The 23,201-nt window shown below is 37.7% G+C and overlaps 1 protein-coding gene across 1 annotated transcript; it reads left to right on the top strand.

Annotated features, from left to right (window-relative positions):
* The first annotated feature begins 2,421 nt into the window (after positions 1–2,421).
* Positions 2,422–6,653, top strand: LOC106872238 (ceramide phosphoethanolamine synthase). The gene has a single exon (XM_014919149.3). It carries the CDS (start codon positions 2,631–2,633, stop codon positions 3,648–3,650), a length of 1,020 nt encoding a protein of 339 aa, XP_014774635.1. The 5' UTR covers positions 2,422–2,630; the 3' UTR covers positions 3,651–6,653.
* Positions 6,654–23,201: the final 16,548 nt, after the last annotated feature.

Genomic DNA, 23,201 nt, shown 5'->3' with positions numbered 1-23,201 from the left:
GGACTTTGCTCTCCTCCTAAAATTGCTGGCTTTGTGTCAGAATTAGAAAGAATCGATAGGAGGCAGACAAAATGTTTAGCAATTCTTGCAGGCAAATGCTCCAAGTTTAAATTCTGTTGAGGAAGTCTTTACCTTTCATCCTTTTGGAGTTCAATAAAATAAGTACCGGTCGAGCACTTGGGTTGATGCAATTGGTTAGTCCCCCTCCCCTCAAAATTTCTGGCCTTGTGTTTATAGTAGACCGGATTATTAGAGAAGAGTAGTCAGTGGTTGGATTCTTTTGTAGGATGATAGTAACTGGTGAGAGGAGGTTATCTGTTGACCAGTGACCAGGTAGTGGTGGCAAATGGAGCAGACCGAACCTGTTGCTTGGGTCTTGGCTCAGCTCTCCATCTTTCTTCTATAAATGTTGCTGGTTCTGCAAATGGTTATGGACACTGCTTTCTCTCCTGATTATAAGAAAGGAGCTGCAATGGCCCTTGTGACACACACTCCTTCCACAAAGGTTTCACCACTTTCCTACAACCAGATTTCAGGAGTCTTTGTGAATTTTGTTTCCTAACTATGTAGTCTTAGGTTTAGTCTCACTGTGTGGCAGCTTGAGCAAGTTTCTTCTACCTTAACCTAAGGCTATAACCGAAAGCATTTGCCAAAGGTGCTATGCAGTGGGACTTAACTCAGAACCATGTGGCTGAGAAGCAAACTTACCACACAACCATGGCTACATCACCATTATCATCGTTTAGTGTCCGTTTTCCATGCTGACATGTTTTAGACAGTCGGACTGGAAACTAGGCTCCAGTCTGATTTTGGCTTGGTTTCTACAGCTGAATGCCCTTCCTAACACCAGAGACGCCAAGGGTGTAAGCGGATGTCTTTTATGTGCCACCATCATGGGTGCATTTTACATGTCATTGGCACTGGCCATGAGTCTTGTTCTCAAGCACAGCAAACTGCCAAAGGTCTCTCCGATCATTTGTCATTGCCTCGGTGAGACCCAACATCCAAAGATCATAGCTTCACCACCTCATCCTATGTCTTCCTGGGTCTACCTCTTCCGTGTGTGTGGTGCTTTGTGTATCCTTCACATTAAATGACTTTGTAAACGAGTGTCACCATTGTACAAACGAGGTTGTTTCCAGTCTTCCATGGGAAACATGTCTGGTCTTGAGTAAATATTACCTTGCACAGAAATAAGGGGAGAATGGCTACAGGAAGCCCACCTGGCCAGAGAAAACTTGGCATCAATAAATTTCTTGTGATCAATGCAAACATGGAAAAGTAGAGATTCAACAACAACAACGACGGTGGGGGGGGGGGGGAAGTCAATTACATCGACTGGTACTTATTTCATTGACCCTGGAAGGTAAAGTCAACCTTGGGTGAATTTGAACTCAGGATGTTAAGCATTTCGCTTGTGCTAATGATTCTGCTAGTTCACTGCCTTATAATAATAATAATAATAATAATAATGATCCTTTCTACTAAAGGCACAAGGCCTGAAACTTTGGTGGGAGGGGAGGGCAAGGCGATTACACGGATACCTAATTTATTGACCCCGAAAGGATGAAAGGCAAAGTCCAGCAGAATTTGAACTCAGAACGTAAAGACAGACGAATTTTGCCGCCTTATAATAATAAAAATAATAATCCTTTCTACTGGCCTCAAATTTGGGGGAAGGGATTAAGTCGATTACATTGACCTCAATGCATAACTGGTACTTAATATATCGACCCCGAAAGGATGAAAGGCAAAGTCGAACCCGGTGGAATTTGAACTCGGAACGTAGCGGCAGACGAAATATCGCTAAGCATTTCGCCCGGCGTGCTAACGATTCTCTCAGCTCACCGCCTTATAATGATGATGATGATGATAAAGCTATACCAGCAGACACTGAAGCTGCCTAGTTGCAGTATTGAACCTGAGATCACCTTAGTGGAAATCAAATTTGTTTAAGCTGCAGTCCATGCCCTTTGCTTTTCATTAAAAGATAAAGTAGTAGCGATATGCTGAGGTCTATGTTATTAATAAGAGGAGTTGGGGCATAGTTTGCTCGTTGCGAGGAAAAGAAGTCGTTATAATTGCTGTAAAAAAATGATGAGGAAACCAGCAGATCTGTGAACCAGTGGTTGGTGTTATATACGAATTGCTGTAGCTCTTTTTTTTTTTTTCAATTTAGTCTGGGTTGTGTATGTGTGGGTAACGGCGCCATCGTTTATATGTAAAATGCCCGTCAAGCTCACAGGCTGCAGCCTTGGAAGCATTCCGTTAGAGCACTTCTGTCGAACTGAATGCTTCCCATTCATTTACAGAGAACAGCCCCCGCCATCTAGCGACAAATGGGAGGTAACTTAATGTAAACAATGCGTGAGTAAGTGTTGCCATGTGAACAAGAGGAGATAAGTGGAGGCGAAAAGTGAGTTGTGAGAGGTGGTTGGTGAGGTGAGGGGCAGGGAGGGCCACGAATCTCTCACATTCAGAAACAGTTTGCGTGTCCGATAACAACAAAAGTTGTGAGAGGCCTCTGCCGTCTCCGTCGCTCTACTTTGTCGATTTTGTAAACTTTTAAACTCTTCTCCCCCCCCCCCAACTCATGTTAAACCTTGTTTGCCAACAAATTAATTGCAAAAATGACGAACTTACCAACAAACTTACGAACTTCCAAACATGTCTTTTACATAGTTTTGTTCATTATAGCTATTTATTTTCTCGTTATGGATATTATTCTCTACGTTACACTACAGAACAATGTACTCTGCGAAAAGAATGACGGCATGTACTCTCCCTTCCGTCCTCTAACTGTGAAACTTCTGATGACCGACCCCTTCGACCACTGGATTACGAGTCCACTCATGGAATACTTTGATGAACTCACCGGATTCAGCGATATTTTTTATTTCATTACTCCAAACATGATCAGTATTTTCCACATGTGCCTCACTATATTGGCTGGTAAACTGGTCAGTTCACCTTCCTTACACACCCGCCGGATTGCTGTGTTAGTCTTTCAGATGCACGGTCTGTTGGACACGCTTGATGGAATAGTTTACCGTGCACGAACAGGTAAAGGGCATTTATTTCAATCGCATCGCTCTACTGTGGGTTACGTTATCGACGGTGCGTGTGATACTATTGGTGGAACGGCGCTCTGTATAGGACTGGCTGTTAATTTGTGTCGTAATCCTCCGTCTAAAAGACAGCAAAATACCTTACCTTGGACAAAAACTGACCTGCTGATGGACAGTCCAAACGGGGCTGCTACAACTACTGAAAAACAAAATGGACATGTGAGCAAATTCACGGCTTTTTTTCGTTGCTTTTCATTTGGTATGCAATTACTTCTGGCGGCTGCCATGTGGGACAAAAGTGTAGCCAGACTCTCAGCTATCCTTCAAGTCCCCATAAAAGATTCCTCTCTAGCTGCTCTTCAGGTAGAATCGTTACACTCTGCCAGTACATCTATTATATTTCTGTTGTGGCGATATTCTTCAGCCATAGCTTTACTTCAGATGGTTTTGTTTGCTATTTTTATAGATAAAGTCTGGGAATTCCTGACATTCATCCTTTACATCGGCTGGCCCGTCTTGATTGCTGTGATTTTCGTTACTGAACTCCACATAAGAGCTTTACGAGAGAAAATGCACATGTAAATACACACACATATACACACACGAACTTTGTCTAACCCCGTGGACGGAGCATAAAAGTTTATTTAAGATATTACGGAAATATTTAAACTAGAAAAAACTATTTAACCACCACAACAAAGGAAATAAAGTTCATACTGGAATTTACAATCTGACAAATCACCAAAAGCATAAAATTAACTGAGAAATCTGTAAAAAAAGAACAAGACCCCTAAAAAGTGGTGATCGAACTTTTGAAGTTAAATTTGGTTTCTCATGAATTTCCCTGAGGCCAAACAACTTTTCTGTGTCAACAACCTAAAGAACAACACAATATGTTTTCTTTTCTATATTTGTACTATAATAGGCACATCTAAGATAAATTCTGAAGTTCAGTTGGAAACCACGTGATTCCATAATCGATCTCTTGGTCAAAGGTCTTCTACGATTGCTTCAGGCTGACCTACAACTTCTGAGGGTAGAATTGGGATACGGAAACTGTGCAGATGCCCGTCACTCTTGCGCGCGCGCGCACACACAAACACACACACACACACACATATATATCTGTGTGCCTATATTTACAACGGTTTAAGAACATTTGGTATTCATGTTATGTCCCAGAACTAACGGTTCGACAAACGGAGATCAATATGCTCTATACCAAATTGATGTTATTGCATATGTGTAAACCTGCAAAGGTGGTACCCCAGCATGGTCGCAGTCCAGTTATGTATATATATATATATATATATATATATATATAACTTTTATAAGTAATATTCTAAAAGAATATATAACTGAACTTATGTTGAGTGCTCAATTATTTTGAGCAAATAAATGTGTATATATGTATCATCATCATCATCATCAATAAACTCATCAATAATATACTCAGGAAATCAATATCTAATATTTTGAAAGACATACATCCAACATGACACGTCAACATAATAAATTTAAAATTTAAAATATAAATATCAATATATATAAAAATCTGAATATAGATAAATATATGTGTGAATATATATGCGTATAAAAATTTATGCGTAATTAAGCATGAATATTGTAAAGTCTAAAATATAAAATATAAAGAAACCTAAAATTTAAAGAGTTAAATATCTTACGATCGTTTCACGGATATTACTATAATCACAAAGTCATCCAAAGATCATCTTATTATCAGTAATTCTGCTCTTCAGAGATGCATTAAGAACCAATAGTACATATATATAATATTAAAACATTAGAAATATTAAAAAATTAAAAATAATAATAAAATATATACTGTCCTTTCTATAAATTGTCAAATTAATCCTTCTGAAATATGTAAAGTTCATTCCTTTCATCCTTTGTTGAAATTTTAAGAGTTAAACACTTATTTGTATAAGAATTGGTATATATTTTTCTAAATGTATAGAAGACCTCGGCAAAACTCATTCCGAATAGAGATTACGAACACGTCTAATGTCTTTCAAAATATTAAATATTGATTTCCTGAGTATATTATTGATGAGTTTATTAATTTATTAATAATATAAAAACACATATATACACACAAAAACACACACACACACACACACACACACACACACACACACACACACACACACACATATATAAAGAGAGAGAGAGAGAGAGAGAGATGGTATTCCGTGGTACATTTAGAGTTTGTTGAAAAACATGATTTTTAACTCATTTCGATGTCAGGGTTTGTTGCTAACGATTGCTTATCCCCAGCAAGGAACAGACTGAACACACACACACACACACACACACACACACGAATGCATGAATATTTCAGTCACTGGACTGAATATATATATATATATACATACACACACACATACACAGAGGTGTACGCGTGTGTGTAACTTAAATGCCTTAAAAAAAAACCACGTTATGTTGTCAGTTTTATTGTTGCTATCTACGACAACAATGACAAGGTGGAATGTTTTGCGGTAAGTGAAGTTATCTTTCAAATTGTTTCGTTTACCTCTTGTTTGGTCGCGTCTATCAACGACTTGCACCTGGCCGCGCCAGGTTAGACTTTTTTCACCTGAGTCATATTTGTTGTGCAGATTGCTCGCCTCTAAATCTGTCCAGTAGAAGAAACTGCGCAACAATTACATTTTTTTCTTAAACGGAAGGAGATGCTGGGCCCGTGGTCTCTTCACTCACAGGCCCTTCAAAACCGGTGAGGTAATTGCCGTTGTGTATAATAAATATGTTGAATGATGGTGAGTTTGAAAATTTAATTCTATCAAACGAAACTACGAATGAATGACAGAAAAATAAAAAGTATAAAAAAATAACAGTAAAGAAAATCCTGCGGAAAAGTTTATTTTTGTATAAACGACCAACTTTGAACAACTCAACGTTTTGTACCTGTTTTAATCTGAATAAAATGAAAACCCGACACCTCACGTTTTTTCCTTCCAAATTCCGACACCAAGACATTTCCTTCAACTTTTTGTGTTGTTTAAGCCTCCGATCGACTCTGATCTGCCAACAGACTTGTGTGTGTGTGTGGGGGGGCGTAATCACACACGTACAGACGCGTGTGCGCTTAACGCAAACCTTTTCTGGTAAATATTTTAAGCTGTGTCATTAGTCAATATGATTAATGTAGAACAGATTTAAATAACCCAGAGAAAAATCACTCACCACAAACACATGTGGACAGCATACCTAACTGGCGACAGCAATACACACACACACACACACACACACACACGCGCACACATTTGAAAAAGTTTCAGGTTTTTGTTTAATTTTTTTTTTTTGATTTACTGAAAGTCAATCTCGAACCAATTCTGATCAAATAAAACTATGATCATCATATATATGCATTCCAAGCGTGGCCATCGCATATTTTGGAATGCAGTGGTAAGTTCATGGTTTTAACAAGCTGGAGCAGTACTTCTGCCGCGATACCCTCCACGAGTTTTAAAAGTAATTTGTAAAACGTGTCGTTCATTATTTAATTGTATCCCAACAATAATTAATAAACAATAATTTTGTAAATCTTTTTCTTTTGTTTTAACTCTCCATGTATTTTTGTTCATCATTTTTCCCGACCACTACGCAATTAGATACGTTGCCATTTGAGGCTTATTGTACTGCTATTTCTAGCAGGTGAATCCTTTATCTGAATTATTTTGCCTTGCTGTGAAATTATAAACACTTTGTAAACTATATGACATGTCTAAACATTCCAACTGTGACTCTCCCAATTTTTATTCGCAATATATAAAATAATGAAGTCGTAGAAATACTGTCCATTGTATTTTTTTTTAAATAATGTTTTGTTATGTGAGTGAGATATCGCTGTTGTTTCTAGCCAGTCAATCGACTGCTTCCTCTGTCAGATGATGTTAATGGTAATAATCTTCTACGTGTTTTATTTCGTTTAATTTCAATTACGCGATTTAAAAAGTTTCTTTTTCACCATCCCCCCCTCTTTATCTTTCCTTTACTCTCACCGCCACCATTACTACTCCTCTCACTCACGCTCCTACACTCACGCTCCTACACTCATTCCTTCACTCCCATTTTCACGTTTAATAATAGAAATAAATTTGGTATTTGGTTGACATTCCTCAACACACTGTGTGTGTGTGTGCAGCAGGTCGTTGTTGTTGGTGGTGGTGGTGGCTAGAGGAGGTCGACGGTGACATGGGTATGTAACGGTTGTGGTAGTGGTGGAAACAGGGATACAGGAGTTACGGTTGTGTTGGCCGTGGTGCTGGGTCATTGCCAGTGAAGTAACGTGCAAGTGGTTAACCTGTTAGACATAACAACTAAATCTTAAGAAATATTGGATCTATTTTGAAACGGGGGCCACATTTTTCATTAATGTTTTACGTAGTGTTTTTGGTACCGAAAGACTTTCAAACTTCGTATACTTATCTATTTTGTGTTATAGAACAGAAAAATATTTTTGTATTCGAATTTATTTCATGTAAAAAATTGTCTTATTTCGATAATTTCAACCAATCACTGACAAGTATTCAGTTGTTTATATTTACTCCTTTCGCTGATTAAGCGATGTAAAGCGTATTTAATCTCCATACCTTTGTTTTATTTGCTTTTTTCATTTTAAATTTGCTTTAACCCTAACCCTAACCCTAAGGTTAGGGTTAGGGTTAATTGTTTCAGAATCGTTTGTTTATGTAGTCGGCACTTAATGTATATCGGCTGAATGGACGTCAGTGATTGGTTGAAATTACAGAAATACGACAACTTTAACATGGAATAACTTATGGATTTCTTTTTTTTTAAAGAAGACTAAGAGAAAAAGATGTTTTATATGACACATTCTACCAGTGTTCCAAGTTTCAAAGTGTTTCGTTAATGAAAAATGTGGCCCCCGTTTTAAAACTGATGTTATTGGAATTACATCACTCGCATATAGTTTCTCGATTTGAAATCCATTGAGAGGAAGGATTAGAATCTACATTTCGTTCAAATATTTCTCCTCAGACATAATATTACTAAACACGTCTGCTGCGATTCTCTGCAACCATCACTTTCTCTCTCTCTCACATACACACACACACTCTCTCTATCTCTGTTGATTCTTTTACCTTTATTGATCATCAAGTTACCATGACTCTTCCCAGCTCTGTTTTATTTCTTTCCTCCTCTCACCTGGAATGAGGACGATGCTAACGAGGTCCAATAAGACGTCAACAGCTCTCATATTGTCTCCTATGTTTGCGAGACTAATTAAAACACTACCAGTGATAAATATTGTCTTTACTGATTTGAAATAAATTCAGTAAAGAATTAATATTTCTCATTAGTTTTACACGGATACATTGAACCTTAACAGGATGATGAAGATATTAATTTCAAAATTACAACAACACCAACAAAATAATGTTTATATCCTGAACCTTCTTCCTTAGAGAAACAATGTAGTGTGTTGTGCTTATTAACAAACTTTAACGTAGAAGTCTGTGACTGTGTGTGTATTCAATATTTGCATATCATCTTTACAATCACCACCAATATATATATATATATATATATATATATATATATATATATATATATATATATATATATATATATATATATATATATATATATATATATATATGTGTGTGTGTGTGTGTCTCTGTGTGTGTAGATATGTGTTATTAAAATGCTCATCTTTCGATTTTCTTGTGGCGAAGCTAGCCATTTTCTTTTCTTCCATTTCACTATTGTCCTCTGCTGCAACTTGTATTACTAACATGCTAAACGATCCTTAAATTAACTTCGTAAACGAGATTGTAGAGATGCTTGAAAGGGGGCATGTTGATGTATGTTGCATCCAAGAGGTTAGGTGGAGAGGAGCTTCAGCTAGGTTCCTCACAGGCAAGACATATAGGTATAAAATCTTCTGGGAAGGTAACAGTGACAGAATAGGTAGTGTGAGCATACTCCTTGCTGAGAAATAGGTCTAGAAGGTCATAGAAGTAGTATGCGATAGAGTGCTTAAGCTCAGGCTAGTCTTGCATATGTCTCACAAGCGGGCCTACCAAATGAACGGAAGGAACACCTTTTATGATATTCTTCTGCAGGCTACCTCCAAGATGAGTGACAATGATCTCAACTTCGTGGCTGGGGAGAAACAGAAAAGAAGTTTGCCGATGTTCAGCGATGTGTGGACTAACGAACTGGTAAGTCATAGGAAAGAAATGTGTGCGCATGGATGATGATGCACTTGCTTTTAATGAGTCTGCAAGGAAAGAGGCATGGAGATGCCACTATAAAAAAACTGCTGAATGTGCAAAATGAATGGGAGGAGGAGAATCTGCCAAAGGTTGAGTCAATTGGGGGACCAGCTACCTGAATTGACAGTACTCTAGTAGATAAAGCTATTAAGGATATGAAGACAGGGAAAGCCCCCCCCCCCTGACCCATCAGGAATAATTTAAATGAGGAAAGGAGAAGTCAAATTGACATTACAATTATTTCTGTAAACGGATGATATTATTTATTCTATATCTCATATATAATGTTACGTAGACGCCATAACATGTGGAAATATTAATGTGGAAATATGTAATGTGGAAATATGTAATGTGGAAATATGTAATGATGCTCCTCGCGTCCATGCATTTTCTTAGATGTCATGATTTGAAGACACGATATCAATCTAATGGATTTTTGCGAGATGAGTTCTTTGGGGCATTATTATTTCACTTGTTTTAGTCATTTGACTGCGACCATGTTTACAATATGTAAATAGACTGAAAGCTTTCACTTGATATTTTCTGTAAAATTAAGACAATTAATCATGATAAAAGGCAGATGAGTAAATCAAAAACCTCAAAGCATTTTCGGTGGAACGATAACCGGCCATTTAATAGCATTAACGCGACATTTGACATTTGCAATAAACAGACTAGCAAAAGAATGTCCACATTATGAACTCGTGCCCTCAAATCATAACATCCAAAGAAGAAAACTGACCATAAGAATATTATTCTATGTTACAATATACTTAATTTATAGACCCAAAAGGATGAAAGGCAAAGGCAAAGTCAACCTCAGAACGTGAAGACAGACGAAATACTGCTAAGCATTTCGCCCGGCGTGCTAACGATTCTGCCAGCACGCCGCCGCCCTGTATGTTACAATATATTATGTCATATATTATATAACATTATATGAACTGCTCAGCGTTGGATGAAATATGGAATGATTTCGTTTGTTTACGGAAACAGTTGTAATGTCGATTTGACTTCTCCTTCCCTCATTTGATGTGTACACATACACACACACACACACACACACATGGAAGCATGTGGTTTAGTGGTTCGGATGTTGCACTCATGGTCGTAAGATTATAATCTAGATTCCTCTTCTTGTTGAACACCTCATTTTGTGTTGCTTGGTCCACTCAGCTGCGAAATATGAGTAATGAGTGATTGACACAGTCTGGCGTGATGTTGTATGCAATTAGGTCACGACTGTATTAGTAATTAGCAATATCAAATGAAACACTCTTCAAAGGAACAATCCTATTGTTAAAGAAACACGTGGGATTTTATAGAAGCAATTACATATATATTCTTGAATTGTCACACTTCATTCTCATTTTTCGTCCTCATTCACCTGAATAAAAGCTTGTTTGTCAGTTAGTCTTCGTTACTAGTATCTCAGCCTACTTTCCATTGCTCGCTAAATTGTTCATCGAACCCATTTTGAAAATAAAATCCTGCTCCATTCACTGCTACAATCTTGTTGAATGCTCCAGCAACCTTCAATTCACTTTCTAAAACACTTCAACAGACGAAAGCTCAAAAGGAGCTTTTTTTGTAATGGATTTCATATTCTTTTATTTAACCAGACAGAAAAATTAAAGTCCTACAAGTTATTTTATTTCTCTACACATACAGAGCAACATTTATGGTTTCAGAACCGGTCTGGTTGCTTTTGTTATAGAAATAAATAGTTCAGTAACTTGTAGCACAGCTAGCATGTTTTGTTTTAATCACGCCAGATACTTTGGTTTAAATTAAGCGTTTAAAAACAAACCATCTAAAAGACTCCCAGTGCATTTTCAACTCATTTCTCTCTCTCTCTCTCTCTCTCTGTCTGTCTGTCTGTCTGTCTGTCTGTCTGTCTGTCTGTCTGTCTGTCTGTCTGTCTCTCTCTCTCTCTCTCTCTCTCTGTCTGTCTGTCTGTCTGTCTCTCTCTCTCTCTCTCTCTCTCTCTCTCTCTCTCTCTCTCTCTCTCTCTCTCTCTCTCTCTCTCTCTCTCTCTCTCTCTCTCTCTGCGCGTGTGTGTTTATGCAGGCTGCGCAAATTTGTTTCTTGTTTTGAAAAGCATAATTTAGGTTTCGGCCAGTATTGGCCCAGGCCATGTCTAACTTAATAGCACCACCCAATGAAGTCTTTTAATCATATATGGGGCACCATGACCCACCCGAGCAAAGGGTTATTATTGTTGGAGACATATCCAGGAGTAGGAGGTTGGTCCGGGATTTTTTGAGAAATTTGTCCAGAGAACTTTTGAATTTTATAGGATCTGTTACCGTTATGATGTATTGTGGGGTTAGGGTTAGGGTTAGGGTTAGGGTTAGGGTTAGGGTATATAAACTAGATTATTTTCTTTATTCTCTTATGCAATATAATCACCTTCAGTCTCAATGACTGCTTTTATTCGAGATCAAAATCGTCTCCTTTGCTCGAATGAAATGGTCCGGGTTCACATCGGACATTACTCTGACTGGCAGCTTTCAAAACAATCATTGGTGTTGTGTGGATGGTGATTGATGTCTCCCTCAGCAACGCTCCACACATAAAAGTCGAATGGATTGAGATCAAGTGAACTTGGAGGTCAAATGTTAAGGGTCATGAAAATTGTCAGCCATCCATTCTTGGGTTTTCTGAGCCTTATGTGATGGTTCAGAGTCCTGCTGAGACACGTACAGCCGCCCATCCATAGCCTGACAACTATTTCCAGGACTTCAATGTAGCCAACGGAGTTAATTCTAAGACCTTGTGGAAAGGAACGAGGTGGCATCCCATATCCTTCTTTAGTGACAATTCCAAAGCCACGGCGCTGGTCCTGGTCAAAGTTTTGCTCGTCCGAGAAAAACTAAATCATGTTCTTCTGGGTTTTTAATTTGTTTAATAACCTTTTAGATCTGATCAAACGATTTTCCTTTTTTTTTCCTGTCATGGCCTCGCCTCATCACGTAAGACTTGTACCGGATGTCTTCATGGACAGCATTTCTGATTGACCCGTCTGACACATAGAGATCTTTTGTAATTGACCTCATGGATTTTCTGGAATTTCTGTCAATGATCTGCTGAACTAGTTGGATAAATTCGGGTGGTTCAGATGGTGGCGTCGGATCGTTGGGAATGCTTCTTGTGTTTCGATACTGATGGCACCATTCCATCGGACGCCTCTAACTCTTTCTGAACATTGGTGACTTTTAAATTGCTGTGCTCAGCTTTTGAAGCCGCAACTACAGCTTGCCCCGTCATTTCTTGGATTAAGATGAGTGTGTCTGTCATTATTATTTTCAGCACATCATTCTCTAATAAAATTTGGGAATTGAAGGAAAATAGTATCGATTTTAACCTTAAATGGGAAATCATCAGGAAGGCAGAACCCTATAAAAATAGTAGATACGGCTGTGGACTGTGCTCTATGGAAATTTATAAAGTTTTTAAACTTAAGGATAATCCTAATCTAATTATTGTCATTATTCGTCTTCTTCTTTGTTGATTTATATAAGTTATTGTTAGTAGGGGTGTATATATTGTTATTTGTTCCATTATATTTTGCGTGCTTTAGTATCAATTTGTGTTTTTATTTTATTTTCATAGAATAAATCTAGTTTTCTATTATTAAAGGAAGATATTATCCTAAAAAGGTTGGGAGAAACTGAAAATCCAAATCTGATATCTTTGTTATTAAATATTTTTGCATATCTAGTGTTTTTAAAGTTTTATTTATAATCTTTCTAATAAATTTAATAAAATTTGTCTTTAATTGTTTAGCGAAAAGTATTATAATCCATATATATATATATATATATATATATATATATATATATATATATATATATATGTGTGTGTGTGTGTGTGTGTGTGTGTGTGTGTGTGTGTGTGTGTGTGTGTATTATGGTCCATATATATATATAAAAGAGGCCGATAAAATAAGTACTAATCTTACAATGAACAAGTCCTTGCATCGATTTATTCGACTAAAGGCGATGCTCCAAGCATGGCAACAGACAAATGACTGAAACAAGTAAGGACACATTAAATAATACAGTTTTAAGCAAATGGGATGGTCACGGTTGACATTACTTTAGTCAGAGATCTACTCAACCATGGTTTAGCAGATGATAAACAACTGCTTATAATTCACCAACCATCATTATCAGGGAGAATATACCTATCACTGTACCGCCTGAAGCTACCCCCACCTCACCTCTCAAATAACAGCAGCCGCTTCTGGATTCTTGCCAAGAAAATCTGAATAAATTTTGCAGATTCTGCCTCCTCGTCCCTCTTCAAGCAAGAATTTTGGCTGGTAAAACATTTGTGGCTTCTACCTCTATACTGCACCCCCCACAACACTTATACACTGTATACAACAAGACTCCTCTCTTCTACTCCTCTGAAATTGTGAAGTAAGAAAGGCACGTTTTTACAGTTAGATCTACAGCATCCTATCATAAGACCAGAAAGTTTCATTGGATGATGCTTGAAATGAGGGACGATTAAATTGTCTTGGATCATGGGTCAACTGGATAAGGATTGGTTCAGGGTTAAACAACAACACCAACATCAACAACTTTTGCGATGGCATCAGCCTAACAAAACCAACGATTCTGATAGTGAGGCCACTTTCCCGAGAAAGTTCTGGTTGTGTTTTAACATTGTTTAGTTTGTAGTCTGACTGCATTCCGAGTCTGACAGTGTTCTGCCAATATATCGACAGCGTCCCGTCAGTGCTTCTTCCGTTAATTTCAAACTCTACTCTATAGTTCGTTGTTATCATCACCAAACTCTTTAACATTTCTGTGTCTAAAGGAATCTGATCCAATCTATGGAGCCTTACGACGTCATTAAACACCCCTAAAGCTCTGCAACAACAATCTCACGACCACCACATCGAGGGGGCTCTCTGCGTGGTCACTCGACTTGTTATAAATAGCAGCTAGATCCTCTTAAAATCATTCCTTACCGTCATAAAAAAAGGAAGAATTGGATGATGTATTCCGGGGAAACTCTTCAAGAAACGAAGCTGGGTGGGTGTCATGGCTGGGATGTCTTTGATAATAGCTCTGCTCGATCAGAAGTGCCTTGAGGACTTAACAATAACAGCAAGAAAGGTGCTGCTACCTGGTTACTTGATCTGCTAGAAGTAACAGATTTCTCCACCGTCTTTAAAAGAGATGACACATAAGATAACACTGGGTAATATGGTGACAAAATATATGGAGGAAGAGACGGGATGGTTATGGTTGGAACGCTTTTTGTTATAATTTTGTTCGATCAGTACTGACCTTGGGATAAAAAAAGAAACGACTATATTTCAAAGATGGTGGAATCTGTCGTAAACGAAGCCTTTATCTTATAACTTTTAGTTTGTTTCACTCCTTCGTGACAATCGATGCAGTTTGGAAAAAGGACTTCTTCAACGTGGCTCAATATCAGAGGCTGACCTGAAGCGAAACGCGGCCAAGAAGCGTTGAGTTTCACATTGTATATGCACACATACACACACACACACACGTACGCATACATGCGTGTGTGAGTTGTCTGTAAATATATTTGTGTCGTAGAAATGACTGACTCATCCACCCGAACAGAGATTTATTACGTTGTTGAAATACAATATTATGTGGTGAGTGGGTGTGTATGTGTACGTATGTGAGCGACTGTTTGCGCCGTGTTTCTGTTTGTGATATGTGTGTGTCTATCTATCTATCTATCTATCTATCTATCTATCTATGTGTATATGTATGTATGACATGCAGTGTGGGTGTCTTATTTGTCATTCCACACAATACTTATTACTCACACACAGCGACACACACACACATGTAGTCACACCCATACACACATGTACACACACACGCACACACATTGAAAACAATATTACTACCAACAAGCTTGATAATACAGGTAGCAAATAGTAGCTAGTGGTGGTGGGGTGGTGGTTATGGTAGAACAATGAACGTGATTTTGACTTCTGAAATTGTCCCATAGAATCTGAAAAAGGAGATAAAAGTGAACAGAAAGTTTGTCTCTTGTAATCCAATCGACCGTAAATCCTTTCCACCAAAGCGACTCGCCACATTTTGCCCGTAAAATGTCTAGAAGACGCTTTGTTTTCATTAATCTCTTCTCACAAACAATAATCCTCGCTATTTTGTTGTTCTTAATCGCACGATATATAAAGTTTATTTCATATTTAATTATTTTTTATCGTTTAATATGTAATTCTCCATGTTTTTTTTATTGTTCTTATTGAAGTTATCTCGCTTGTCTGTTGTTTTCAGATTTTAAAACCTCCCCATCTTATATATGAGAAACTCTGCTGTATTTGTATTTAATCTTTAGGACATCTTTTCTCTGGAGGTGTGAGTTAACAGTGTTGCACAAACCCAGCACTACGTGGCTGCAAATTAAACTTCTTAACTCCACAGTTGTGCATCTTGCGCTTGCGTAATAACTCAATGAAAACCATTCAACAAACACATTTCACAATGTCCTTGAGATCCTCATTGTCAAAAATGGCCTTCAACACTATTCTCATCTACCCACGAAGTACGAAATTTCCTTTTCGGATTCACGAAGTATTTCAGCTCTGATCAGTTGCTAGCAAAAGAAATAAATTTTACATGAAAATTCTATTCTTAAACAGCAAACGTCCGCAGAAAAATAAATAGATGAAGGTTTTATGAATTCAAACGTCTACGAAAGAGAGGAACTTACGCTTAGGAAAGAACGATCTTTTAACACAAAATGTTCTGCTTATATAGCAAATCATTGCTAACACAAGACATGTCTTGTGCCACAATAAAGTAGGTGCTAACACAGTAAATACCATTCAGCATAGAATATTATCAAAGCTACAAGTTGCAGTAACAGGATATTTTGCTAACAAAGCAAATGCCTTTTAATACCAAATGCTGTCTAGGCACAGCAAATGCTGCCAACATAACGAAGGCCTGCAAACAGAATGAAGACTTTTAGACACCGAAAGTTTTTCTAACACAACCAATGCCTGTTGTGTAAAGAAAGGAGTAACAGACTATATTCTGCGAAAATATATTTATTCTTATAAAATTATGGTCTTTTAATGCAACAAAAGATTTCTTACAAAATAAAGTGGATGTTAAGAGAGAAAATGTCTTTTAACAGAAAAATATTTCGACAAACAAAGCAAAAGCTGCGACCAAAAGAAAAGAGACGCTAAAAGAAGAAAGTTCTGCGAAAGAAATAAATCTATGCCTACAAAACAACAGTATTAAACCATAAAAAATTCCGCTAACGAAGCTCTGCTAAAACAATAAATGTTTCCGACCAGAATAAAGTAGGCCCTAACAAACTACGGTCTTTCAAGACAAAAAATTCTTCTTACACTGAAATGGTCTGCTAAGATAAATATTGAAGATGCTAACAAGATAAATGTCCGCAAAAAGAGGAATTTATATTTACAAAATAACGGATTTTTAGCACAAATTTTTCTGTTAACATAGTAGTGCTCATTTAACAGGAAAAAAGGACTTGTACCGCAATAAAGGAGGTAAAAACGGAGCAAATGTGCTTTCGCACAAAAGTCTCGACTGAAGGAGCAAACGTCTGCAACGAAAAGAGGTGCTCACGGCGCATTTCTGGAAAAGAGAAATTTTTGCTTCTACAGCAACAGTCTTCTACTGCAAAATTTTCTATTAACAAAGAAAGTCTTTTAACAGAATGTTATAAGGTGTTACAGATGTGCTTTGAAACAAAATTCGCTTCTAACACTCCAAAATCTACAAAATCTAAATAAAGTTGTGCTGAAAAAATACGAAATTTTAAGTATAGAGACAAGAACAACCCGTTTCACAATAGATTAGACGTAAGGGTTTCATGCATGCATAGCATCAGCCGCACATTTAAATGTTTTCGAAACTATAACAATTATACTTATCCTACTTGAACTTCGATGGTGGGAATTAATTTTGGTGTCGTAGACCGTTAACACCCACCCTCCACTATAAAAAAAAAATATATATAAAATTGTGGGATATTATGTTATAGGGTGGATTATATTACATTACATATGTTATAAGCTATGTGTTGTGTTATATATAATATTATTCCATGATAATCCCTACAGAGTCTAACTTCATCCTAATTTGGTGATTATTCTCCTTTCTGTGATGCTCTTCCTTAGTAGTCTTATTATGTATATTTGTAGTGGCTTATGAAAGTAAGTCTCCCTTTGACTAAACCGCTCGAAACTATAAAATCATGCAAACAATATTAGTTGTAATATTACGACTTATAAAACCTTTTCGGTTTGAATACTTGTAACTGCCCTCACTACCCCCATACCTATTACCCCCTCTTTTCAGGCTACCTTTATCTTTTCCCTGCCTCTAATTTTAATCCCCTATCTCTTTATATGTAGGTTACATATATTTCCTATTATATTCTATAAATTCTTATTATTTTGTTTTCTTAGTTTTGATATCCTTACCTATTAACCTCTTGTCCCTTATCAATTGTTATTTTTCTTGTTCTTAAATTGATATTTTTCACTTAGGTCTATGCAAGATACTTATACTGTATTCATATAAGCATATAAATATTTGTGTATATGTATATATGCATGTGTGTGTGTGTGTGTGTGTGTGTGTGTGTGTGTGTGTGTGTGTGTGTGTGTATAAAAAACCCTCTTTGCACATGTATCTGTATGCATTATTTTACACTTTACACATAATTATATCAGCACATATCTTTCGAGTATTTATTTTTTATACTTTAGATTTTGTAAATATGTCTTTGTATTACCATTATCTCAATATCCCGCTTCTGATTCATGGCTTAAGATTAATAGATAGTAAGTACATCTTTCCAGATATTCCATATGTAAGTGCCTTGAGCAGTCTTTAGAGAAACCACCTAATAATTAATTAATTAAGTGCAAGAATGGTTGTTAAACTGATTCTACATAATCTTCCCTTTTAATGCTTATAATTGGTACATACACACCTTTTAGTTACATTGGGTTTAATATCATTTTAGAATTCTTAAATTGTATTTTATACAACATGACAATATTGTTTATAAACGTCCCCTCATCGTGCTCCTAATCAATTTTCACCGTATTAGCATCTTATGTTTCTTAGTGTCTTGCCCCTTTAACTGATAATTAACGTCATGATTTAAAGTCTACCCCTATCATGTCTTTTTTTATAGACAGCTACTTATATCAAATTGACTCTCCCTAATGTCTTATTTTCTTTCTCGTGCTTCTTTAAGTTTCCGTCTACCAAATCCACTCATAAGGCAAGGTGCCATGCTGTGGGACTGAACTCAGAACCGTGTGGTTGAGAAGCAAGCTTCATACCACACACCTACTACTGCGCTTTATATTTTTTTATCTATCCATCCATCTACCTACCTATCTATCTATCTATCTATCTATCTATCTATCTATCTATCTATCTATCTATCTATCTATGCGCAGGCGTAGCTGTGTGGTAAGCAGTTTGCTTTCCAACTACATGGTTCCGGGTTCAGTCCCACTGCACCTTGGGACAGTGTCTTCTACCATAGCCTCCAAAGCCTTGTGAGTGGACTTGTTAGACAGTAACTGAAAGAAGCCCGTCGTATAAATATATAGCAATGGGTGTGTGTGTACTCGTCTCCAACGACTATTTGACAACAGGTGGCGCTGTGTTTACGTCTTTGTAACTTAGCAGTTTAGCAAAAGTCGATTTGTTTGACTAAAATCCTTTAAGATGTTGCCTCGGCATGGCCGCAATTAAATGATTGAAGCAAGTAAAAGATAAAAGAGATGTATGTATGTATGTATGTATGTAATATATGTATGTATGTATGTAATATATGTTTGTATACATGCATATACATATACTCACGCATTCGCGCAAGCAGCACACATGCAAAGAGAGAGAGAGGGAAAGAGGGAGAGTGAGGGAGAGAGAGAGGGAGAGATATAGATAGATTGAGATAGATAGATTGAGAGAGAGAGGGAGAGAGAGAGAGAGAGAGAGAGAGAGAGAGAGAGAGAGAGAGAGAGAGAGAGAGAGAGAGAGAGATGACAAAGCAGAATTTCCATGCTTTGACATATTTCTGTGTCGTCGGCAGACATTTTCGTGGAAAAGAGCCGCCACGGCTGCGTGTTTTTGTATTAAGAAAACTTAGTTTTCAGTTTGATGGCTGTGGTTTTTATTCATAGAGCTGACTTCATTCGGTTGTGTTACTCCGTATGTAAGTACTTTTATAGGCCAGCTGTCAATCACGGCGAAACAAGTCGAACCTGTTTCTCTCTCTCTCAACAGTGGCGACTTAAATTTCATAAATAAAAGAAAAAGTAAGTGAAGAAAAGAAGTTAAGTGTTGAAGGGAGGAGGTGAGAGAGCGGGGAAAAGAAGGGGGGAGAAATCGAGAGAGGAAGAGAGAGCGGAGGTGGAGTAAATAAAGAGAAAGAATAGAGTAAAAGGAGGAGCACAAAGCTGGAGTAGAGACGGGCGGGGGAAAGAATAATGGTAAAAGAGGAACAGGGAAAAAAAGAAGGGACAGAGCGAGAGAGAGAGAGAGAGAGAGAGGGAGGGAGGGGAGTGATAGAAAGGGGAGGAAGTGCGAGGAATGTGTATATGAGAGAGAGAAAGGGAGAAGGAGAGAGAGAGAGAAGAAAAAGAAGAGAGAGAGAGAAGAATTGAGGCAAATAGCTGCAAGAAGGCAGACAATCGAGAATATTTTGGTGGTGGAAGGCGGGGCTGGCAGAATCGTTAGTAGGCCGGGTGAAATGCCTAGCGTATTTCGTCTGCCGCTACTTTCTGAGTTCAAATTCCGCCGAGGAGGGTCGATCAATTAAGTACCAGTTTTGTACTGGAGTCGATCTAATCGACTGCCCCCTCCCCCAAACTTTCGGGCTTTGTATCTAGAGTAGAAAAGAATATTTTGGTGGTGGAGAGTGGAATTCGTAATTTTAAACACCCAGTGGTGTGTATAAAAACATTGTACAGTGTTTGTAAGGTTGTAGATATTGTATGGTTGGCGTAGTCAAACTTTTTTAATCCAGCATACCCCCTTTACCGCGTCCAGAAAGTATTGGCGTACCCCCATAGTAAGAATATGGAGCAAAATAGTTCAATATACACCCTCCCCCACCACCCAAAAATAGACAACAAACGCATATTATTTGTTATTGATTCAGTTTCATTTTCTTTAAAGCGTTCGGCTGTCATTTATGTTTCTGGAATCGATCAAATGTCATAGCAAAAGACGCAATCAGCTCATTATAATCGATCGTTTCTTCCTCTCAAATTTCTGGCTTTGTCCATCTATAAGCAATCAATTTCTTTAAGTTTCATGTTAACATTTTTAATGCAGTGCACTAATTCCTCCCCCCCCCCTCTCTCTCTCTCTCTCCTACCTGTCCTACATTGCTAGATACAGTTTCAGAGGGCCACATCCAAACCATGTTCTTCTCAGTTGTATGAAATGTCTGTTCATTTATAAACATTGTTGAAAAGTCTTCTGTCAGCGGATGCGAACGGAAAAAAGACTTTTCACATATTTTTCAGACACACAAGTTGGGTGGGGTTACTTCAGACAACGAGTACTCCTACAGTTTTTCTTACGTACCTGAGGAGTACGTGTCCTTGATTGTAGAACCCCTCTTATATGATGTACTCTTTTATTCTTTTACTTGTTTCAATCATTTGACTGTGGCCATGCTGGAGCACCGCCTTAAAAGGTTTTTTAGTTGAAGAAATCGACCCCAGGACTTATTCTATCGGTCTGTTTGCTGAACCGCTAAGTTACGTGGACGTAAACACCAGCATCGCATGTCAAGCTATGTTGGGGGGGGGGCACAGACACACACACACACATATACATATATACAAATATATATATATATATATACATATATATACGACAATTCTTTCAGTTTCCGTTTAGCAAATCCACTCTCCAGGTGCCACGCAATGGGACGGAACCCGGAACCATGTGGTTGGTAAGCAAGGTACTTACCACACAGCCACTCCTGCGCCTTATATATATATATATATATATATATATATATATATATATATATATATATATATATATATATAAAGTGTAGTATATTGCCACTTAAGTGTTGCTGACCCCTAGGGGTGGATGTTACTGTTGCTTTTAGCCCCAGGAGGACATCTCCTCCAGCTGGTTTATCGACACACGACTGTGTCCTGTTTGCCAAGGGAAGTTATCCCTCTCACCATGATCTGTAGCACGAACGGATCCGGATTTCAGGGTTATTTCCCTTCGTCGGCGTTCGATAGCCACTGACCTTGGTGAGAGAGACAAAATCCTGGCAATCTTATATCTACTTTTCCATTGAAATTCTTCACTGATATCGAAAAGGTGAAAACAATCAATGTTAATTCTCTAAATGAAGTATTAACAGTAACTGCACGATAAAGTGTAGTATATTGCCACTTAAGTGTGGCTGACCCTTAGGGGTGGATGTTACTGTTGCTTTTAGCCCCAGGAGGGCATCTCCTCCAGCTGGGTTATCGACACACGACTGTGTCCTGTTTGCCAAGGGAAGTTATCCCTCTCACCATGATCTGTAGCACGAACGGATCCGGATTTCAGGGTTATTTCCTGGGGCTAAAAGCAACAGTAACATCTGTGTGAAATTTTCAGGAAATTTTCACACAGCTGAAGACTCCAATCGAAACAGGCGACTCGAAATGATAAGGTTGAGAAACGCAGTTATAGATTATGCCCGACCGAAAACGATCACAGCCACATCATCCAAACAGACCATGTGAAACCGGGCTTAGCTGCTAGTATATATATATATATATATATATATATATATATATATATATATATATATATATATATATATATATATATATATATATATATATATATACATATATATATATATAAAACTGAGAACGTGCGTCAGTCTGTCTTTGTCTGTGTGTCTGTATGCATGCATCACCAAAACTCAAGAACTACCCAACCGATTTCATTCAAATTTTACACGTTCCTTAGTATACAGAAACTGAAAGAAGACTGTCATATATATGCGTATATTAGTGTGTGTGTGTGTGTGTGTGTGTGTGTGTGTGTGTGTGTGTGTGTCTGCGTCTGTGTGTGTCTGCACACATACATACATACATACATACATATAGCTGCTTGTTTAAGTGTGTATGTTTGTGCTTGGGCATTTGTTTCTGTATGTATGTATGTATGTATGTATGTATGTATGTATGTATATATATATATATATATATATATATATATATATGTATATACAGAAACAAGCACAAACATACACACTTACACAAGTAGCTACACTGACACAAAGCAATCACCAACGTACACACATACAAATACATTTACACACAAACGCACACAAACACTCAAACACACTCACCTACACACACACACGCGCGCGCATGCGTACACATACATGTACAAACTCAGATCTATTGTTTCAATAAATCTAGCTGTCATTCGGTGTGTGTATCCAAGTCATCTGTCTGTTTGTCGTTAATTATATTCAGATTAGATCGAAAGTATATCTAGTGATGATAACCTTGAGATTGTGAAGTTGTGTGTATGTTAGTGTCTCTGTGCTTGTGTATAGATGTGTGTGTGTGTGTGTGAGTATAGGGGGGTGTTGCTGAAGTGTTTGTGTGAGTGTGTGTGTGTGAGTGCGTGCGCACGCGTAATTCATGGAGAGTTTTTGCTGTTGCTGAGTTTCCAAGTTCAAGCCTGGCCCCGCTGATTCAATCTTCACACAATATCATACTGGCCCCTAAACAAGAACAACACGCAGTCAAAAACCCAGTGAATGCTAG

Source organism: Octopus bimaculoides, chromosome 7 (genome assembly GCF_046866305.1).
Source record: "Octopus bimaculoides isolate indiv1 chromosome 7, ASM4686630v1, whole genome shotgun sequence".
NCBI lineage: Eukaryota > Metazoa > Mollusca > Cephalopoda > Octopoda > Octopodidae > Octopus > Octopus bimaculoides.
The sequence above is the reverse complement of the archived record's forward strand: the minus strand, read 5'-3'. Positions and strand labels throughout refer to the sequence as shown.